General features: G+C 41.4%; 1 protein-coding gene across 4 annotated transcripts in view; it reads left to right on the forward strand.

The window, feature by feature from the left end:
- The first annotated feature begins 259 nt into the window (after positions 1-259).
- Positions 260-19,572, forward strand: part of casd1 (CAS1 domain containing 1) — a 96,202-nt gene continuing 76,889 nt past the window's right edge. Inside the window, exons 1-4 of one of the 4 annotated variants that reach the window (XM_069913659.1) lie at positions 390-475; positions 3,492-3,672; positions 3,782-3,857; positions 4,130-4,204. In XM_069913659.1, the coding sequence (XP_069769760.1) occupies positions 4,201-4,204 (4 nt within the window). In that variant the 5' untranslated portion in view covers positions 390-475; positions 3,492-3,672; positions 3,782-3,857; positions 4,130-4,200. Of the gene's footprint in view, positions 476-3,491; positions 3,673-3,781; positions 3,858-4,129; positions 4,205-19,572 lie in introns of all 4 variants that reach the window. The other 3 variants (XM_069913658.1, XM_069913661.1, XM_069913660.1) reach the window with 3 other exon arrangements.

Raw genomic sequence — 19,572 nt, forward strand, 5'->3', positions numbered from 1 at the left:
GGATCTCGCAGAGTGGCCAGCCAAATTCACTCTACCTTGAAGTTGGTTAAGTACTGTTTGACAAGCTGAGGTTTTTGCAGCAGTGTGTTTGCAGACTTTCCTGCTTTACTTCAAAGAACTGAACTTCAGTTTGTCTGGGAGCATCTGCACATTTACAGTTCTGTATTCATACCACATGACTGCGAATTTGCGACATCCTGAACGAGTTCGCTCCTCTCCGCCAATCCGTTGCAGCCTTGGCTCACCCCCCCCTCTGACGTCATCCGATCCCGCCTCTTCTGCTCTCTTGTTCTGGATTCTCGGAACCTTCGGCTTTCACTTGGTTGTCATGGAGGAGGCAAGATGGCGGCGCAGGCCTATGCGATGGGGAGACGGGAAATTAATCAACACTTCAACATCAGGAACGCCAAGCTGCTTGCCATCAGCTTCGTTCTCGTCTTAACTGCTGTCCACGGTATCAACAGGAGTTTTGGAGGTAAAGACCTGGAAAGAGACGAAAGGGGGTCGGGGGGGTGGGGGGTCCTTGGGGAAGGCGGTTGCGTGCCTGGTAATGCCGTCTTCATTTGGGCCAAACAAGGGATCGTTGTTGGGGCTGGAAGCCTGACCTGATCGAGGGGGTCGATGAAGAGTAGCGGGGACAGGTCCCGCAGGTCGGCAGTCGGGGTTGTCTCGCTTCTTGTGCCTTCAGTGTGTCGGCATCGACGGCCAGTCGTTGCTCCCGCCTTTTGTGTGCAGGTGCTGTTTCCCTCATCCTGTCGGGGAGAGTTGCACCGCCTCTGCCTCATGACAATTGCGGATTCGGAGTGCCCTTTTCAAACGACTTGGAAAGGCATAAACACGGCGTGGTCTCTTTGCCATTTGTTGCAATACAAACATATTTTGAACAATGTATCTTATCCCGAGACAATTTACTGTCTATTTTACTTCATGGTTGTAAATTGATTATTCTGCAACACAATGTATCATATTAACTGCATAAAGTAAAAATATATGGTCTGAAGCTGCAAAAGTATGGTTGATAAAAGAGCAATTGGTAATGATAGCAAACAGATTTCAGCCTTAAGGATATTAGAACAGAAAAGACTGATTGGGATGGTCCTTGGTCAACTTCTGGTGGCCTCTCTTCTAGCACAAATCTTTATTTTGCAAAAGCCACAACATTTTCAGCCATCCAATCTAACCCTACTTTTCTGCACTATTTCTGTATCCACACAGATCGCAGCGGTACAGGCACACATTAAAATAGTGTTTGACTCAGAGGGTTTCTGCTTCATCACTTTTTTTAAAAAACCATGAAGTTGACACCTCTGCTAAGTGAGGTTAAACAAGAAACCCTGCAGGTGGTGAGGTTCTGGATTGATGCACAAAAGTGTTGGAGAAACTCAATAGGCCACACAGCAAAAATATATAACTGACATTTCAGGCCTGAGCCCTTCATAGAAGTATAAGTAAAAAGTTGGCAGGCACCTAAACAAAAAGATAGGAGGAGGAGCACAGGAGGCAAGAGGCCATAGGTGAATATGGGAAGGGGACGTAGCTCTGAATGGAGAGTGATGGGGCTGGGAGCTGGAGGAAAGGAGATGCAGGGAAAAAGAGAGAATCGGGAGAGGCCTAATGGATGTTAATTAATTTGTCCACATAGCATTGCATCTGCTCCCAGAACATTCGAGATATCCTCTTCTTAAAAAAAAAAGTGACTTCCCATCTACTTGCTTTAACGCAACCCTTACTCGCATTTTCTCTATTTCTTGCTTATCTTTTCTATTTCTTGCACATCTGCCCTGGCCCCTTCCACCACTTTATGCAAAAAGGACAGGATGTCCCTTGTCCTTAACTACCATTCCATCAGTCTCTGGATTCCAAAATATTATTTTCCGCAATTTCCACTACCTACAACATGATCCAATCACCAGACATGTCTTTCCTGCTCCACTTTTTTATAGGGACCGATTCCCACCATGACCACTTCATCCATATCTCTTCCCACTAATTGCTCCTTTGGTACCTTCCTCTGTGATAGCAGGAAATACTACACATGAACCTACCCTCACCACCGTTCAGGGCCTCAAATAGTCCTTCCAAGTGAAGCAACACTTCATTTCCTAATTGGCAAAGGTCATCTGCTGCTCCCTTTGTGGCATTCTCTACCTTGGAGAGACTGGATGCAGACTGGGAGATAATTTTATTGAGCACATTTGTTCTATCTGCTGTAAAAGAGGGGATCTTCCAGTGGCCAACCATTTTAATTCTGTTTCCTGCTCCTACACTGACATGTTTATCCATGGCCTCACGCACTGCCAAATAGGCAACCCTAAATTGGAGAAACAACAAATATTCTGTTTGGACATCCGCAACTGGATGTCTACATAGACTTCTCAAGTTACTGTTAGGACCCTCCCTGTTTCTCTTTCTTTCCCTATTCTATCTTTTTTCTCCCGCTCCCCCACCTCCTTCCCTCTCCATTCAGAGCTGCTCCCCGTATAACTTCTCAATTTTTTTTTTTCTTCACCTACAATCACTTGCCTGTTGGCATGTGGTCTTCCTCCACATTTTTGTTCAGGTGCCTGCATTGTTTTGCTCATACCTTGACAAAGGACTCAGGCCCAAAATATTGGTTATCTACCTTTGCTTTCTGTGGATGCTGTGTGACATGTTGAGTTTCTCAAATGCTTTCTCATATCAAACACTTGAAGCTCTTTTTACACTGAAAAGCTGCATTTTTGCTGTATACATGACCCATCTCTTTAAGCCAGCTTGCTTGATTGCACAGAACAGAAGAAAAGCTGGGCCAGTGAGTCCTTTTCCACAGCAAGCTGGCATCCTGAAGCAAAAGAAGGGGGACAGCGTTGGCGTCTAGTGAGATGTAAAACGTGCGCTGGGAAGTGACATTGCTCTATATTCAAAATGATGATGGAATAGCAGCTACGTTTGTACATTTTGTGCAATCTTAGAACGCAAGCAAATCTGCACATTGTAATCAACTTTATTAAGCATGCTATGTCGCAATCATGTAAATACACTTTTGTGCGATCAGAAAAATGTTCGAGGAGAATTTGAAGAGAAATAGGGAGCAGTTTGAAGCCGAAAGGCGCACAGACTTTGCATGCCATAAACTCTGACAATTGGTTCTGAGTCAATTCGCGCTAATATTGGATGAAAGGATGTGGGAGAGAGAGACCACAGGGGCCCATGTTCTGGGCTGACGTCCTCAACAACTTTGAAGATGAGTTGTGGAATCATTTTCATATGTCTCGGAACACCTTTGACTTTGTATTGGAACTCATTGAGCCTCACCTGAGGCGCAAGGCAACAAACTGGCGACAGCTTCTGGAACCTTGGCTTAGACTTGCCATTGCTTTGTGTTGGTATGCTACCCCATGTGAATATGATCCATCAGTTGTATTTTTGGTGTTGGTCTTGCCACAGTGTTTGTTTTGGTACGCAATGTTACTGGAGCATTAAGGAGGGCCCTTTCTAAATGTTTTGTCAAGCTGCCAAGTGATGCGTGTGTCCAGGAGATATTGGACAGATTTGCCAAACGGGAGTATCCAATGTGTGCTGGTGCCATCGATGGGACACTTATTCCCACCCCCATGACGATGCACAAGCCTACTACAGTCGGAAAGGGTGGTATTCGATTATTCTTCAAGCTGTTGTTGACCACAACTACTGGTAAGGATCTTGGCCTGAGTTACAATTATCTGTGTTTATCAGTTAATATTGTAATGTGTTTCATATGTTGATCTATACACTTATTCCTTTTGTTTTTCCAACTTCACAGATGTTAATGTGGGTTGGTCTGGCCGCATGCATGAGCAAGTTTTAGCCAACAGCCATCTACAGAAAGGTCACGTGAAGTAAGTTTATATTCTCTGCACTGTATGGGTGGATCACACAATAAATCATGATTTTATCGTCACATGTAACCATGTAGGATGTAATGACAATGAAATATTTAAATGTTAAACTGAATTAATGGTCGATTGACTCAACTTCAAATGAAACTTATGACAAGTTCAAGGATTTGTTTCTATCCTGTTTTTGAAAAGCGGCCACTAGAAAACATTAGTGAACTGATTGTGATTTCAAAAACATAAGTTTTTATAAATCTGTATTGCTCTGCCCACAGAAATCCAGAACTGTTAATGAAGTGGAGGTCCCTGTGCATCTGATAGGAGACCCAGCTTACCCCCTCAGGAAATGGGTAACCACCATGCACTTGATCTACGCAACAAAACTTTCATTTCCATTTGAGCTCAGCCAGGATGTTGGTAAAGAATGGTTTTGGACATCTCAAAGGGCACTGGACATGCAACTTGATGTTTGTATCAGACATTGAGGTTGCCTGTTGTGTTCTACACAATATATGTGAACTCAACAAGGAACATATCTTGAGCTACTCGATCTCCCTGAGCCTGAACGAGTTGCTTCTCAGGGTGCCCAAGCACACAATCACCAGGCTATCCGTGAAGCTATTATGTCCATTATGTAAACTTATTCTGGAAAGGATTATGTACATTGTGTGAATGTAAGCTGATGAAGCCATTAAATAACATCTTGTAGTAAATGTTTGTGGCACGTCAGAAATTTTGTAGTGTACTTAAAGCATGTAAAGAATATAATAACAATAAAGAGTTCAAATACAAGGAAATTACTATTTACAACTGTGCAAAGTAAGAAGTCACCTAGTTCAAATACGTTAAGGCACAAATCAGAGTGAATTAATTTAGCATCATTCCAGCAGCTGGGGGAAGGAGGATGAAGAATATGGACGAGATGACTCATGCTTCATCTGTCTGGATGAAGTCAGAAGTGAAGCCTGATTCCGCATCTGCTGAATGCCTTCAAGCGTGGTGCCAAAACCATTCATCTGATGTGCAGCCCGAGCTACCTTCTCTGCCTCCTGCACTTCTCTTCACATCCACTCCTCTTGTTCCCTCTCTGCCTCTTCATTGTCCATTGGTGGCAGGAGATCCCTTATTTCCTTTGAGACAACCTGCACCTTAGTTGGTTTCTGCTTTTTTTTGGCTGCGGTTGGTTGCCAAAAGAACAATAACACAAGGGATATTAGCAAGATGTTTCCTTGTGGGAACACACGCTCTCAAAGACTTGTGAGTACGAAGGTAATCACAAATCAAAAGAGATTTTTTACATGGCTGATCGTGAGGTGCAACTTGATCGATTCCTGATTGTGGCGGTATCCGTCTCCAGGCCGCTAACGTCTCCTGCATTAACACTTGCTGGGAATAGGAGATGCAGCAGGAATGGGTTGAGAGAAGCTGGTTCCTCCATGATGCTCTGAAGTGGAACTGGGTGGGCAGAGTTGCTTGTCTTCCAGATTGAATGGCACAGGTCAAAATGGGGCCATCCCAGATGCCCTCTGCCACTCCTGCTGTCATGATCCACGATCTGATTAAATTTCTCGTGGATGCTTTTCAATTTCATTATTATCTGGGCTTTGTTCCGTTCAAAGACGTGGTCCCTGGGTTGAGTGGCTAGCCTTTCAAAAATTTGGCCATTCTTCACCATGCTCGTTACCTGGCGATTTACTTCATACTGTGCCCTGAGCGTTAGGAGCTCACGGACCTCATAACCTCCCCATTTGTAAGACATGGTGAGTGCTGAATGTAACCTGACCGTTGCTGAGTTTATTGATGTTGGTTAATTTTGAATTTCCTGCACTTAAATCATACGCAAAGGATGCCATCATGACATCATCTTCCCTTCCTATTTTGACCTGGCCACACGACTCGTCCTTATAGATTGGACCCGCTACGCAACACTCCACCTCTGACTCTACCTAGCTTCGTGGATTAAAGCTGGGTAAGTTCAGACCCCTGAATCCACCTTTGATATGTTAACACAGCAAGGTGAAGTGTTCGAAAGGTGGATAATATCCAGGTTTAAACATCTGTGTAAAAAGGGTATGAGTGAGGACATTATTTCTCAGTTGGAATGAAAGGCAGAAGTTAAATTACAACAATTCTGAGTTCAAGTTACGTTTTGAATTTTAAATTTAGTTGTTAATCTGGAATTTTAAAATTCCAGGTCATTAATAATGAAGACTACAAAACTACTGGATTGTTAGGAAAAATGCATCCACTTTGCTAAAGTCCTACGGGGGTGTAAAACTATTGTCCTTGTATTTGTTTTAAACATTTTTTGGGGAAAATTTTATCACTTGTACCATTAACAAACAATTATTCAATTATATATAAATAATATATTACTATACTATTCTATACAAGATGATACAAAAAAATTTTTTCCCCCAAAGAAAGAAAACAACTAAATGTATATTAATCACTATTAATATTTTCTTAGCTTGCAGGCGCAAGCTCACACCAAGACACAAGAGAAACTTGTCCGTGAACTACTCTTTGCAGACGATGCCGCTTTAATCACTATTAATATTTTCTTAGCTTGCAGGCGCAAGCTCACACCAAGACACAAGAGAAACTTGTCCGTGAACTACTCTTTGCAGACGATGCCGCTTTAGTTGCCCATTCAGAGCCAGCTCTTCAGCGCTTGACGTCCTGCTTTGCGGAAACTGCCAAAATGTTTGGCCTGGAAGTCAGCCTGAAGAAAACTGAGGTCCTCCATCAGCCAGCTCCCCACCATGACTACCAGCCCCCCCACATCTCCATCGGGCACACAAAACTCAAAATGGTCAACCAGTTTACCTATCTCGGCTGCACCATTTCATCAGATGCAAGGATCGACAATGAGATAGACAACAGACTCGCCAAGGCAAATAGCGCCTTTGGAAGACTACACAAAAGAGTCTGGAAAAACAACCAACTGAAAAACCTCACAAAGATAAGCGTATACAGAGCCGTTGTCATACCCACACTCCTGTTCGGCTCCGAATCATGGGTCCTCTACCGGCATCACCTACGGCTCCTAGAACGCTTCCACCAGCATTGTCTCCGCTCCATCCTCAACATCCATTGGAGCGCTTTCATCCCTAACGTCGAAGTACTCGAGATGGCAGAGGTCGACAGCATCGAGTCCACGCTGCTGAAGATCCAGCTGCGCTGGGTGGGTCACGTCTCCAGAATGGAGGACCATCGCCTTCCCAAGATCGTGTTATATGGCGAGCTTTCCACTGGCCACCGTGACAGAGGTGCACCAAAGAAAAGGTACAAGGACTGCCTAAAGAGATCTCTTGGTGCCTGCCACATTGACCACCGCCAGTGGGCTGATAACGCCTCAAACCGTGCATCTTGGCGCCTCACAGTTTGGCGGGCAGCAACCTCCTTTGAAGAAGACCGCAGAGCCCACCTCACTGACAAAAGGCAAAGGAGGAAAAACCCAACACGCAACCCCAACCAACCAATTTTCCCCTGCAGCCGCTGCAACCGTGTCTGCCTGTCCCGCATCGGACTTGTCAGCCACAAACGAGCCTGCAGCTGACGTGGACTTTTACCCCCTCCATAAATCTTCGTCCGCGAAGCCAAGCTAAAGATTTTCTTAACATGATTTTATAGCTTCTAATTATTAATTGAGAGGGGTGGGTAAAGTGGATGATGTGGATGGAGTTTTGTTGATGTAATTCCATATATGATTCCCAAATCTTGTAAAAGTTCCCAATCTGATTTCTTAAACCATAAGTATTTTTTTTCTAATGGTATACCATTTTGTATTTCAGTATTCCATCTATCCATCATGATAAAATTTTCTGTTTTCCACATTACTGCCACACCTTTTTTTGCTACCACTATTGCTATACTCAAAAGTTGTACTTGATATTTATCTAACTTCAATTTTATATCTGCTTCATATATTACCAAGTAAAAATATTCTTGGGTCTTTTTATATTTTTATCTTCATAATTTATCCTAATAATATACTCAAATCTTATCAAAATTTTTCCACTTTAACACAGGACCAAACTGAATGTAGAAAGGTCCCTATTTCCTTATTACATCTAAAACATTTACCAGAATAATTTGAGTTCAGTCTATTTAATTTATATGGAGTGTAATATAATTGATGTAAAAAAAATTGCTGTACCATTTGATATCTAACATTAGTTGTATCTGTTACACTGTCTTGGCACAACCTTGACCATGGTTCTTGAATTTGCATATTTAAATATTTTTCCCATCTTTGTTTTGATTTATTTAACATTTTCCCCCCCCCCATAGTATCTTGTAATTTTATATACATATTAGTAATGCATTTCTCAATAAATGTACCTGCAATTAAATATTGAAATTGACTTTGTTCCAGAAGTCTTAGATTCGCACCTAATTTCCCTTTTAAATATGATTTAAGTTGATAATATGAAAAAATTATTTTGTATTTCATATTTCTTTCATTTGTTCAAAAGTCATAAAGAAGGAACCGAAAAAGCAATCTTTTATCTTCTGTATACCCTTACTGTATCAAGTATCAAATAAAGAATTATTTAAAGTAAAAGAAATGTTGATTTTGTTTTAACATCATCTTAGGTATTTGAAAATTTTTAATTTCTCTTTCCATATGGTTTCCATTCCATACCTTAAGCAAATGCTTTAAAATCAGTGCTTTAAAATGCTTTCTGAAATGCTGTTGTAATTTGCTCAATTTGAAAGTGTTTCTGGATGTTGGTCTTGACAGCAACAAGTTGATCACAAAAAAATGAATTTGAAAGCAAGTTCTTCAATTTGATGTTAATTCAGCATTTTTGGAAAAAAACATTCTTTCACTGATATTTGCATTAAACTTTCCTTTCTCCCAACAATTTTTAACCTGGTCCCCACAATTTTAAATGCCAGCCTCTTTTAGATATTGGGGGTGCTTTAATATCAATGACATTTGACCTTCATTATTCAACTCTTATACCTTGCAATATAATTCTGCATGACTCTTCTTCCTCCACCTGTCATTTGTATTGCCTCTCTATCCTTTTGTCTGGCATCTGCCACTTCTCTGCTTCTGTCTGCTTGGTTAGCCAATTCCATGTGTGGCCCCTGCCTCACCCCTCCCAACCAGTCCTCTTTATACTGTTTCTATACTAACTTTCCTCAGTCCTGATGAAGAGTTTTGGCTCGAAATGTTGAGCATTCTTTTCCTCACACTGCTGCTGTTTGACCTGCTGAGTTTATCCAGCAGATTGTGTTTGGCTTCAGATTCCAGCATCTGCAGTCTCTTGTGCGTCTCCAGTTTAAGACCTCATATTCCAATGGAATGAACAATTAAATTTCCAATTTCTGATAATACCTCTTGTGATTCCATCTTCTGATCCTCCAGTTTTCCCCCTCCCCTGCTTTTTTTTTTGTTCCTTTCTGCTACCAACCCCCAAATTTTTCTTCATATTCTTCCTTCCTGTGTCCATCCACTTCTTTTTACCCACCAGATACCCTCTGCACTCTGATGTCAGCCAGTCCCATCTGTCCTCACCTCTTCCCAATGATTCCCACTGCCACCATTTACTTATCAGATTCTCGAATAGATGAAAAGGGCAAATATATAATAGGCCAGAATTGGAGGATCGTAGTAATCTTGGAGTGTCTGATGGTTTGACAAGGTTACAGAGATAGAGAGAAGTAAAGCCTGGGAAGATTTGGGGTGTGAGTGAGGTGAGATGTCAAGATAAACATTGTGATATGGTTTGATAGCCGATGGATTTCAGTAGGAAGATGATGCCGGATTGGATTGAGTTTATGAATGGTGATTTGCCCTAAAACTAAATATAAAAGTAGCAAAAGTATAAATCAGCATTAAAGTATTGGCAGGGATGGAGCTTGGCAAAATGATGGAGTGAAGCAATAATTTTTGAGTGATATTGCAGAGGTTTACTTTGCAAAAAAAGAGACAAGAACAGGCTGGAATGGATACTTAATGAACTGATTGATGAATGAAGTACATTGACTCCAGTTCTGACCTGACCAGAGTTGTGTGATGGTTTCTTTTCTCACTAGTTTGATAGAAGCTGATTTTTGGATGTCATTCACAACCTCAAAAGTCTTAAGAAAACAAGTAGTAAATTCCTTTGGCAAAGAAACACCGAAAAATGCAGATGCTGGAATCTTGAGCAAATAACAAGCTGGCAGAAGGAACTCAGCAGTTAGGCTGTTTTCATGGGTGGTAATGGTCAGGCAGCCTTTTCGTATCTCGATAAATGTTCATGACTGAGTTCCTCCAGCATTTCATTGTTTGAAATTTGTTTAAATCTGTTTTTAAATTTTCAGCAGTAACTTGTTTTTAAAGATTTATTGGTCTTTCACTTTCCTCCCTTCACACACAGCCCACACTATATCTGTAAATATACCCCCACCTCCCTGGACATTAAGTGTTCAATGTGAGTGTATGGTCATATATGGAGGTATAATGTATAAATGCACCAACATTCTTTCTTGCTGTAGCCAAGCAGAAACATAAAATAATTTTGTAAACATTTGAATTATCACAATATTACAAGACAGAAAAATAGATAGTATCAAAGGATAGATAAAAATTCAGTTTAATTTAGTGCAAGAAAGAAAAATAAAATTTTAATAGAGTTGACAGATCTTTTGGTGGTCCTGGGAAGGTTAAAGCCTGATAGTTGTCAGATTAATAATGATTCTTAAACATTCAGACTTTTATACTCTCTGCAGAAGGTAGCAGCCAAGAAGGGATTGTAATCATGGTGCTGGGATGCCAACCCTCTCGAGGTAGTGCCTTACGTAGGCGCTATCAATGGATGGGAGAACAGTGTCTATGATGTGCCATTTTCTGCACCCTTCTGTTTTTCTGGGCACTTCAGTTTCCAAACCAAGCTGTGATGCAACCGGTCAATATCCTTTCCATAATGCACTGATAGAAGTTTTATAGAGTATTTGATGGCAGGCCAAATCACATTAGACATCTGAGAAAGTAGAAGTGCCTTCATGATTGCCTTGATGTGATGGCTCATGGATAGGGCTTCCAATATGTGAAACTTGAAGGCACTACTTGTGGACCTTGGCCATTTGGCAGTGCGTACCCGTTCGTGCCCATTCACTGACGTGTTTTCGCAAGACTTGCCAAACGAAATGCATTGAATTCGCCCATCGTTATTGAATGAAGATCTACTGGGACCGATGCCTGAAGAGGGCGCACAAAATCAGTGAACCGGTGCGGACTCGAAAGGCCAACATGGCCTGTTTCCGCTCCGTTAATGGTTATATGGTTAACCTTCTCTGCTACCATCCCGTCAATACATGGTACTTCAGCCTTCCCTTTCTAAAATCCACAATAAGTTTCTTGATCTTTGCATCATGCATCCATATTACCATAACCATATAACCATTTACGGAGTGGAAACAGGCCATGTTGGCCTTTCGAGTTCGCACCGGTTCACAGATTTTGTGCGCCCTCTTCTTGATCTCTGTTGTATAACTTGTTTCCTGTTATTCAGCCAACATTGGTGATGTGGTTAGTGAATTTATAGATTGCATTGGAATAGAATTTGGTTTTCAGTTGTGAGTAGTGAGAATGGGGCTGAGGACTAAATAAGAACATCAGCAAGGAAATCAAAGATACAGTTACAAAAGGATGAGTGGAGTCCCAGATCCCGAAGACTGAATGTTAGTTTTGCTGATACAACTATGTTTAACGCTGAGCTGTAGTCAATGAATAACATCCTAATGTTGGTGTTCTTGTCGTCCAGGTGATATAACACTGAATGAAGGGCCAGTGAGGTAGCACCCACTGTTGTGACAATAGGCAAATTGAACTGGATCCAGTGTAAATCTGTGTGATAGTATGAATTCTATCACCGATGTACATATGTGTATATTGTAGTATAGGATGGCTGTGCTTGGCTGAGAGCGTAGCCACCCCTATTGGCAGGTCTTAAAGGGTTGCTCCTTGCAGATCATTCTGGACTGGTTGACATACATGTGATATGCTCATCTTTTGGTTAATAAAAGCCTTGGTTTGGATCAACAAGCCTTTGATTCTTTCGACGTGCACTACAATCTGAAAACTGAATTTTCTATCTATCACAACTCTGTCCCCTGTAAGAATACAAAGTACCATAGATAATTTCTTTCTCAGCTTTATTGGTAATATTACTAGGGAGAACCCGCCCTAAGCACTCTCTCAGAATCTGTATTGGTTGTATAGGTTCTGTTGAAGAGGAGCACATATTCTTTCTTTGCCCAGTAGCATAGAGTTCCCGGTAGTTATTACCAGTAGCATGTAGAGTTCCTAGTAGTTGTTAATTTGTTATAATAAGTGGCTTGGGAGGAGTATAAGTCATAGAAAACATTCTTTTGGGGATAGTAAAGTGAACCAAAGGCAAATTGGTATTGTCTCACAGAAACATGGATTCTATTGCATTTTCTGCATATATACTGGATTCCTTTGGTCAGGAGCACACATGTTTCTTTAGTGCATCTGCATAAGAATTTCCTTCGCTCTACCCTACAGTTGTGGTCAAAGCACTGCTTTTCCATACAAGGAATATTCTTAGGGATGTGAATGCATACATATCCCCATCCTCTTTCCTTGAAGCAGAAAGGATAATTCCAGTTGGTTCCACTATGATAGTTTCTGATCCCCTTATCCTTAACCTTTGTCCTAGTTCCTAAACACTTGGGCATCCACCTTCTACTAGTTAGATTGAGGATTTCTATGCAATTTTCCTGAATTCCTCCCCTGAATGAACCTATATTTCCCTTAGTTCTTTGACTTTTTCTATTACATGCTCTGAATTCTTCCTTATTGGATTGGACATGAATAATGTCTCACAGATTGGGCTAATGGGTAGTTGTACATGTACTTTATAGAAAAAATAATTTTGTAAACCGGTCATGATAAAAAGTCCAAATACAAAATATTCTTCCAGTGGCCATCATTTACAGTCGTTCAGGTGAATCCAGTGTTCCTGGTCCTGTACTTTCATAGTCATAGGAGTTTAGAGCAGTATCTGGAAGGGGCCTTTCCACCGAGACCCCAATTTAGGGTGTTCCCAATCACTTATCAGTACTGAATCTCCAAGTTTCAGGTCAGGCAACTCTGCATCCTGTCCTTCTTGTGGCTTAAAGGCACTGTTCACCTGAGCATGAAGAAACTTCAAAGAGGACTCTAATTGTCTGAAATATCTTTGTAACTTATCCGCCATAATATTATGGTCAACTTGTATGGGGGACTGAATGTCTGCATCCCATGGGTTCTTCCTGGATATCCATTGACAATTTCAGCAGCTGATATCCCAATGGCCGATCGGGGGGGGGGGGGGGGGGGTAATTCTCATGTGGTATAATGCTAATGGGAGAACCTTCAGCCAATTTAAACCTGTTTCTGACATAAATTTAGCTAATTTATTTTTCAAGCTACCATCTTCTTGTTTTACTATACCTGCTGCCTGGGGGCGGTAGGAGCAATCGAACTGTTGTTCAATATGCAGTAGCTCAAACAATTCTTTATTTATTTTTCCAACAAAGTGGAGACCATTGTCTGAACTTAGCTGCTGAGGTCCCCCAAATCTCAGTATTATTTCTGTGTGAAATAACTTTACCATCGTTGAGGCTTTATTTTTACAACTCTGATGTTGTATGGTTGAAATTCACCTCTAGACCACCCTTCATTCAGATTCTTGATGTTTTTTTCTGTTTCAGCTGCAATCTCCTTGGATTTCATGTCAGATACGGGAAGAGATTCAATGATTAGGTTCACGTGGAGATTCACACCTGTCTCTGTGGAACTCTTTTTGTCTGCTTCACTCTGTTGTTGCCTTGGTTATCATATTGGCCAATACAATAATTTTCTCTGGTGTGTACACCATTTCAAAATCATAATGTTGTAGTTTCATCATCAGCCTTTGGATCACTGAGATTCTTCTTGATAATGGCTATTAATGGCTTATGGTTTGTCTCTACCACAAATGTTGGTAGACCATATACATTACTGTGCTATTTCTCGAATCGATAGACTAGACCTGGACCTTTCTTGATCTGTTCATATTGACTTTCAGATACTGTCATTGTCCTTTATGCGTATGCTACTGGCCTCCAATCTTCTCCCACAGCCTAAAGTAGTAGAGCTCCTATTCCATCTTTTGAAGTGTTCATAGATATTTTTGTCCTTCTGAATGAAAGAGCGTAAAATGCATTGGTTCTGTAGTTAGAATGGTCTTAATTCGTCCCCATTCTTTCTTGTGGTTGGCTATCCACTTGAATTCACATTTGTAACGTAACAATTTCCTAGGGTACATTGTTTTGGAAGACAGGTTTGGTGTGAATTTACCAATGAAATTGATCATTCCCAGCACTCTCAATATACCCTTTTTGTCAGTGGGTCTGTGGATCTCTGAAATTGCTTTCACCTTGTTCTTTTCTGGCTTCACACCTGCCTCTGACAGCTTATCTTCTACAAAGTTACAAACTGACATTTGGCTCTGTTTAGCTTTAATCCACACTTCTGGATGCGTTGTAGCACTTTGATGAGTTTCTCGTTGTGTTGTTCCTATGTGGATCCCCATAGGACCATGTGGTCCATGTACACATGTACCCCATTTATGCCTTCTATGATGAGTTCCATTGTCCTCTGAAACATTTCCAGAGCTGAAGAAATTCCAAACGGTATTCTCAGAGAGGAGAATCAGCCAAACACTGTATAAAATGTACCGTATTTTACCCCATCTTCATGTAATTTAGTGAAAAGCTTTGCACTGGCCACCTCTCTTGTAATTTTATCCCTGGTTGGAATCTGATAATGTTCCCTCTTTATAATTGCATTCAAGTTTTTTTGGTCTGTGCACACATAGGTCACCATTGTTTTTGACACACACCATTGAATTCACCCATTCTGTGAGCTCCTCCACTTTCTTTTTAATCCCTGATGATGCCATTTGGTTGAGTTCGTGCTTGAGCTTTTCTTATAGTGATGTTTTAACTCTATCTTACAGGTGAATGGTAGAACACCAAATCCCTTCAAGATGTCTGGAAATTGATCCAGTATTTCCTCTACATTGTTCCGAACATTGCGCTATTAATTCATACTCCCTCTTGACTAGGCTTTAAGTTTTCCACAAGCTTTGTCACCAAGCAGTGATTCATGTCCATCTGGAACTACTGCAAACATGAAGTGGTGCTCTTTATCTTTAAAGGCTCTTTTAGGTGGCCTGAACACCCCCCTTGTAAAGCTGCATAGTCTCGCCCCATCAGCCTGTGACCTAACTCCCTGCTGCCTGACAGCCCCCTACCCCGCTGCCTGACAATCCCCCGGCCTGCTGCCTGACAGCCCCCTGTTCCACTGGGGAGGGGAGGTCGGTAGGGGCCACTGAGGCAGGGGCGGCCAGCGGGTGTTATTGGGACAAGGGTGGCCATTGGGTCAGGGGGAGCCGGCGGGGGCGGCCAGTGTAGGCTGTGACAGCCCAGCTGGCCGCTCCTGCACTGGGGCTACTCTTTACAGCTCAAAACACGACATAGCAATGGCAATATTCCCTACCCACAATCCCCTATGCAGCTGGAACTGTTGTGGGAAACACAGAGCGGTTCCATCTGCGTGGGGGATTACGGGTAAGGAAGCGACCATTGTTATGCCACATATTTATGACTGGTGGCACTGCGACACAAGTCGTCCCACCTCCATCAGATCCGGAGGCGCTACGAGGCGCCTCTGGATATGAATAGGCTCTTTCAGGTGGACCAGTTAACGCTGCAGCAGCCTTTTAGGGCTGCCACCTGAACGATGCATTCACAGTTTTAAATCTGCTCCTGTTGCCAGCTTCAAGGCAGAGGGTCCATCTGAAAGGACCTTAACTTTCATATTTAGCCTACATGTACCTTTCTTGTCAATGCGCTGTCCATTGTAGGCTTTGAACTGAACAGAATTTGTATGGATGTTTGGCTTTATCTTCATAGCTCTGATGTTGCTCACACAGATCAAATTGGCCTTTGCCCCTGTGTCCAGCTTGAAAATAATATATGCTCCATTTGCATGCAATGACACAGTCTACTTGTGCTGCTCAGCTCTGTCATGCTTGGCTATTCAGTGGTCCTTTTCACACCACGGGCTAGTGGTGACCCTACTTGGATCCAGTTGAAATTCCTGGGAAGGCAGGACTTCCCGGGCCTTTCACACCACGGTCCAAATTCCCTGTAATTGCCCTCCCTGGCAATTAGTTGGGGGTGGGGGGGGGGAGTCCTGCCCCCAGCGATGACGCATTACGCACTCACAGGAAGTCCCTACCAATTTGTGTGTATGCATGTGTATGTATATACATGTGTGTAAGAGGTAGGGCCACAGATCCAGGTGATTTTCCTGGGCCAACATTTTCATATCACTGGTTTACGGGAGAGTTCCTGCAAAAATTTCCCAGAAATCTCCATTTTACACGTCCTACTGTCTGTTGGTTTAAAATCTTCCTGCACTACCATGCCGACGAAGAGCTTATCAGTGAAGACAATTTCTTATATAGTGTGTACAGTTTCCCTTCTGTTCTGTTTCCCTTTGGAAAAGCATTGGTTTGTCTAGTGATTCTTCCCTTTGAATTTTCCATTGGTTGGGCATTGTTTTGGTGCTTGTTGAGTGCCACATCATTTACAATTGAATGTATCTCCATCTTTTTGTTGTTTCCTATGTCTTGTTCTCTGTTTATATGTGTCCAGATACTGTGGCTATGGCTTTTGCACTCTCACCGAACTTTTTTTTTAAGTGCTGCAGAGCTAATTCACTGGCGTGGCACATCGTCACAGCTCCAGCTAAGGTAAGTTCTGTCACTTTTAGCAACTGCTCTCTCACTTTATTATCAATAATTTCAAACACAATTTGATCAAGGATCATTGAATCGTACAGCAATTCAAAATTGCACGTTCATACTTTTAGTTTCAAGTGTGTTTTTAAAAAAAAAGTATTGAAGCTCTCTGCCTGCAGCTGCGTGTGTGTGCGAAACATGTACTTCTCGAACATTTCATTTTTCTCTTGTGAGCAGTGTTCATTAAACATCTTGATAACCTTGTCGAACTTTCCCTTGTCATCTGCTTCAGCAAAAACAAACGTGTTGAAAACCTCTAGTGCTTGAGGCCCCACCATGGTAAGTAGCAGTGCAATCTTATGTGCATCCGGTTTGCTATTGAGTCCAATGACTTGCAGATACAGCGTGAACCATTGCTTGAACAACCTCCACTTGTGGTCAACGTTCCCAGTCCAATTTACAGCATCAGGAAACTTCACACTTTCCATGTTTTCTGCTGAATCTGATTAATACCCCACTCCTGGTACCATGTGATGTTTCTTTTAAGCAATAAAGAAACTTGAATTATTTTGATATTAACAATATTTAGCAACCTTGTGGTGCAGCCATTTTCTTTATCTAACCTGAACTGCAACATCATCTCTTGCTCCCTCTAGTGGTCGGGATTATCATAGCAGACCCAAGATAAGGCACTGATATTTGGAACCTGGTACATAGGTTACACGTAGTTTTATACTTTTTCCATCTACACGCAGGATTAGAACACACAATACATAAACATCTTTTCCTTCATCTAAAACCTGTTTGCGTATGCATTATTCATCATTTCAGCATTTTTTTTATCCCTTTAAATTCATCAGGTAGTTCTAATGTTGATGCTCCTGTGCATCCTTCTTGATGGTAGTCTGCTGGAAGGAAAGGATCTTCTATTTAAGCAAGCCTCCTGGTAAATGGTGTCATTAGATGAAAGGGAGACCTCAGTGATCTTCTGACTGTTTTGATCGTGTTCTGCATCAGACTGGAAGTCAATACATTGCAACTACCCAATGATGTAGCAAGACAGGTCACTCATTTGTGCTCCTGTAAAATGTTGTCATGATTGGTTTGGTAGCCATGCCCTCCTCAACCTCTTTAGGAAGTATAGGTGCTGCTGCACCTTCCTGACTAATGAGGGGGTGTTGTGGGTCCAGGATGGGTCATTCTTTATATGTACAGCAAGGAATTTTATTCCCTCCTGAATGGAACCGTTGATGAGTAATGGAGAATGGTCAACCTTCACCCTCCAGAAGACCACAATCTTCTTTGTCATATCCATATTGAGATTCACAAATATTCAAAAATAACTTGTTTTAAATAATTTATCTGGTTAAAAAAGTTTGAAAAATTATTAAACATTTGTTTATTTTTCTGATGAAATTGAATGCTTAAACTTGGCTGCTTAATTCTTTTAATTAAAGTTAGTCAATTCAAAAATATATATTTTACTATCTTGTATCTCCTTTGAATCTGTTATGATTCATTAAAAACTGCTGAGAAATTGCAACAGAGTGTTTTGCCATAAGACTCATGAGATGTTGAAGTGGAATTAAGAATGAAGCTCTGGAAGTTTAGGACTTCAATATTTGCATGTGGATGGCGGAAGTGTTTCAATTCAGTAAACTGATCCTCATGTTTAAACAATGTATAGTGGTAGTCTAATTACTGGACAGGCTTGTAAATTAAAATGCCTATCCTTTGTATATTTACCAGAATAGATTTAAGTTGAAAACCAAAATATATTGACATAACATTTTCCAATGTTCAGCTACATCTTGTGAAGTCCCTCAAAATTGAGGATGACGTACATCCATCCAGTTTTGTGGATTCTGAAGTGACTGACAGGGCCAATGTGGGAACCACGTCACGTAAAAATGAGATTTTTCCACAGTTTATTTTGCTTCCAATGCGCAGACTTACAAAAGTTCTCAAAATCATCAGAATTGTTCCATTTCCACTTTAAAGCAGTCCCAACAGCACTGTGAGCATAAAGTTAGGACTGTGCCAGCGACCCTTGTTTCAAATCTGCCACCATCTTCCTGTATCTGAGAGGGATTCCTCTGGATGCTCTGGTTTCTTCCTACATTCCAAAGACACAATGTGTTATGAGGTTGATTGGTTACCTGGGCGTATTTGGATGAGAGAGGCTCATTGTCAAATGGGCCTGTTAGTGTGCTGTATTTCTAAATTAAAAAAAAAAATCCACAGCTCTCTCCAAGAGTTGGGAGAGATGTTGACTGAATGTAATTAGGATCTTAATGCCAGGAATGATCGGAAAGGACACTGGCTTTAATTCCTTTTCCCTTCCAGATAATTTGGAGGATTTTGCAGATAAAGCATAGGTGATATCTTCCATGTATTTTAAGGTCCCTGCTGTAAATGTTTTCAGAAGCATGTTGAAGACAAGGGTCATCTCTAAAATCTCATCCTTCTTTGAAAGGCATCCCCCCGCCCCCACCAACCCTTGTATATTAGAATTAAATGTGCTATTATATGAAGAAAAAGAAGATAATGTGAATTTGATGATTGGTGAAAGTTGAATTTCCAAACTTGCTCAACAATAAGTGGACTGAGTAACTGGCAGCATTTTCTCTGATTTTGGTTCAAACTCTTTGAACATTTTAATTGTAGTTGGAGAAAGTTGGGCCTTTTGCCATCCTAGACATGGGTGAGAATTTCTCAGTTTTGGAAAGCTAGAGCAGAATAACATCAGCATATCATGTTCTGACTGTGTTTTTATAATGATTTTTGTTCATCTAAATCAGTGGTTTTCAACCCTTCCCTTCCCACTCATATCCCACCTTAAGCAATCCCTTACTAATCACAGAGCACCGATGGCATAGGGATTGCTTAAGGTGGGATGTGAGTGGAAAGAAAAGGTT

Source organism: Narcine bancroftii, chromosome 1 (assembly GCF_036971445.1).
Source record: "Narcine bancroftii isolate sNarBan1 chromosome 1, sNarBan1.hap1, whole genome shotgun sequence".
Classification (NCBI taxonomy): Eukaryota; Metazoa; Chordata; class Chondrichthyes; order Torpediniformes; family Narcinidae; genus Narcine; species Narcine bancroftii.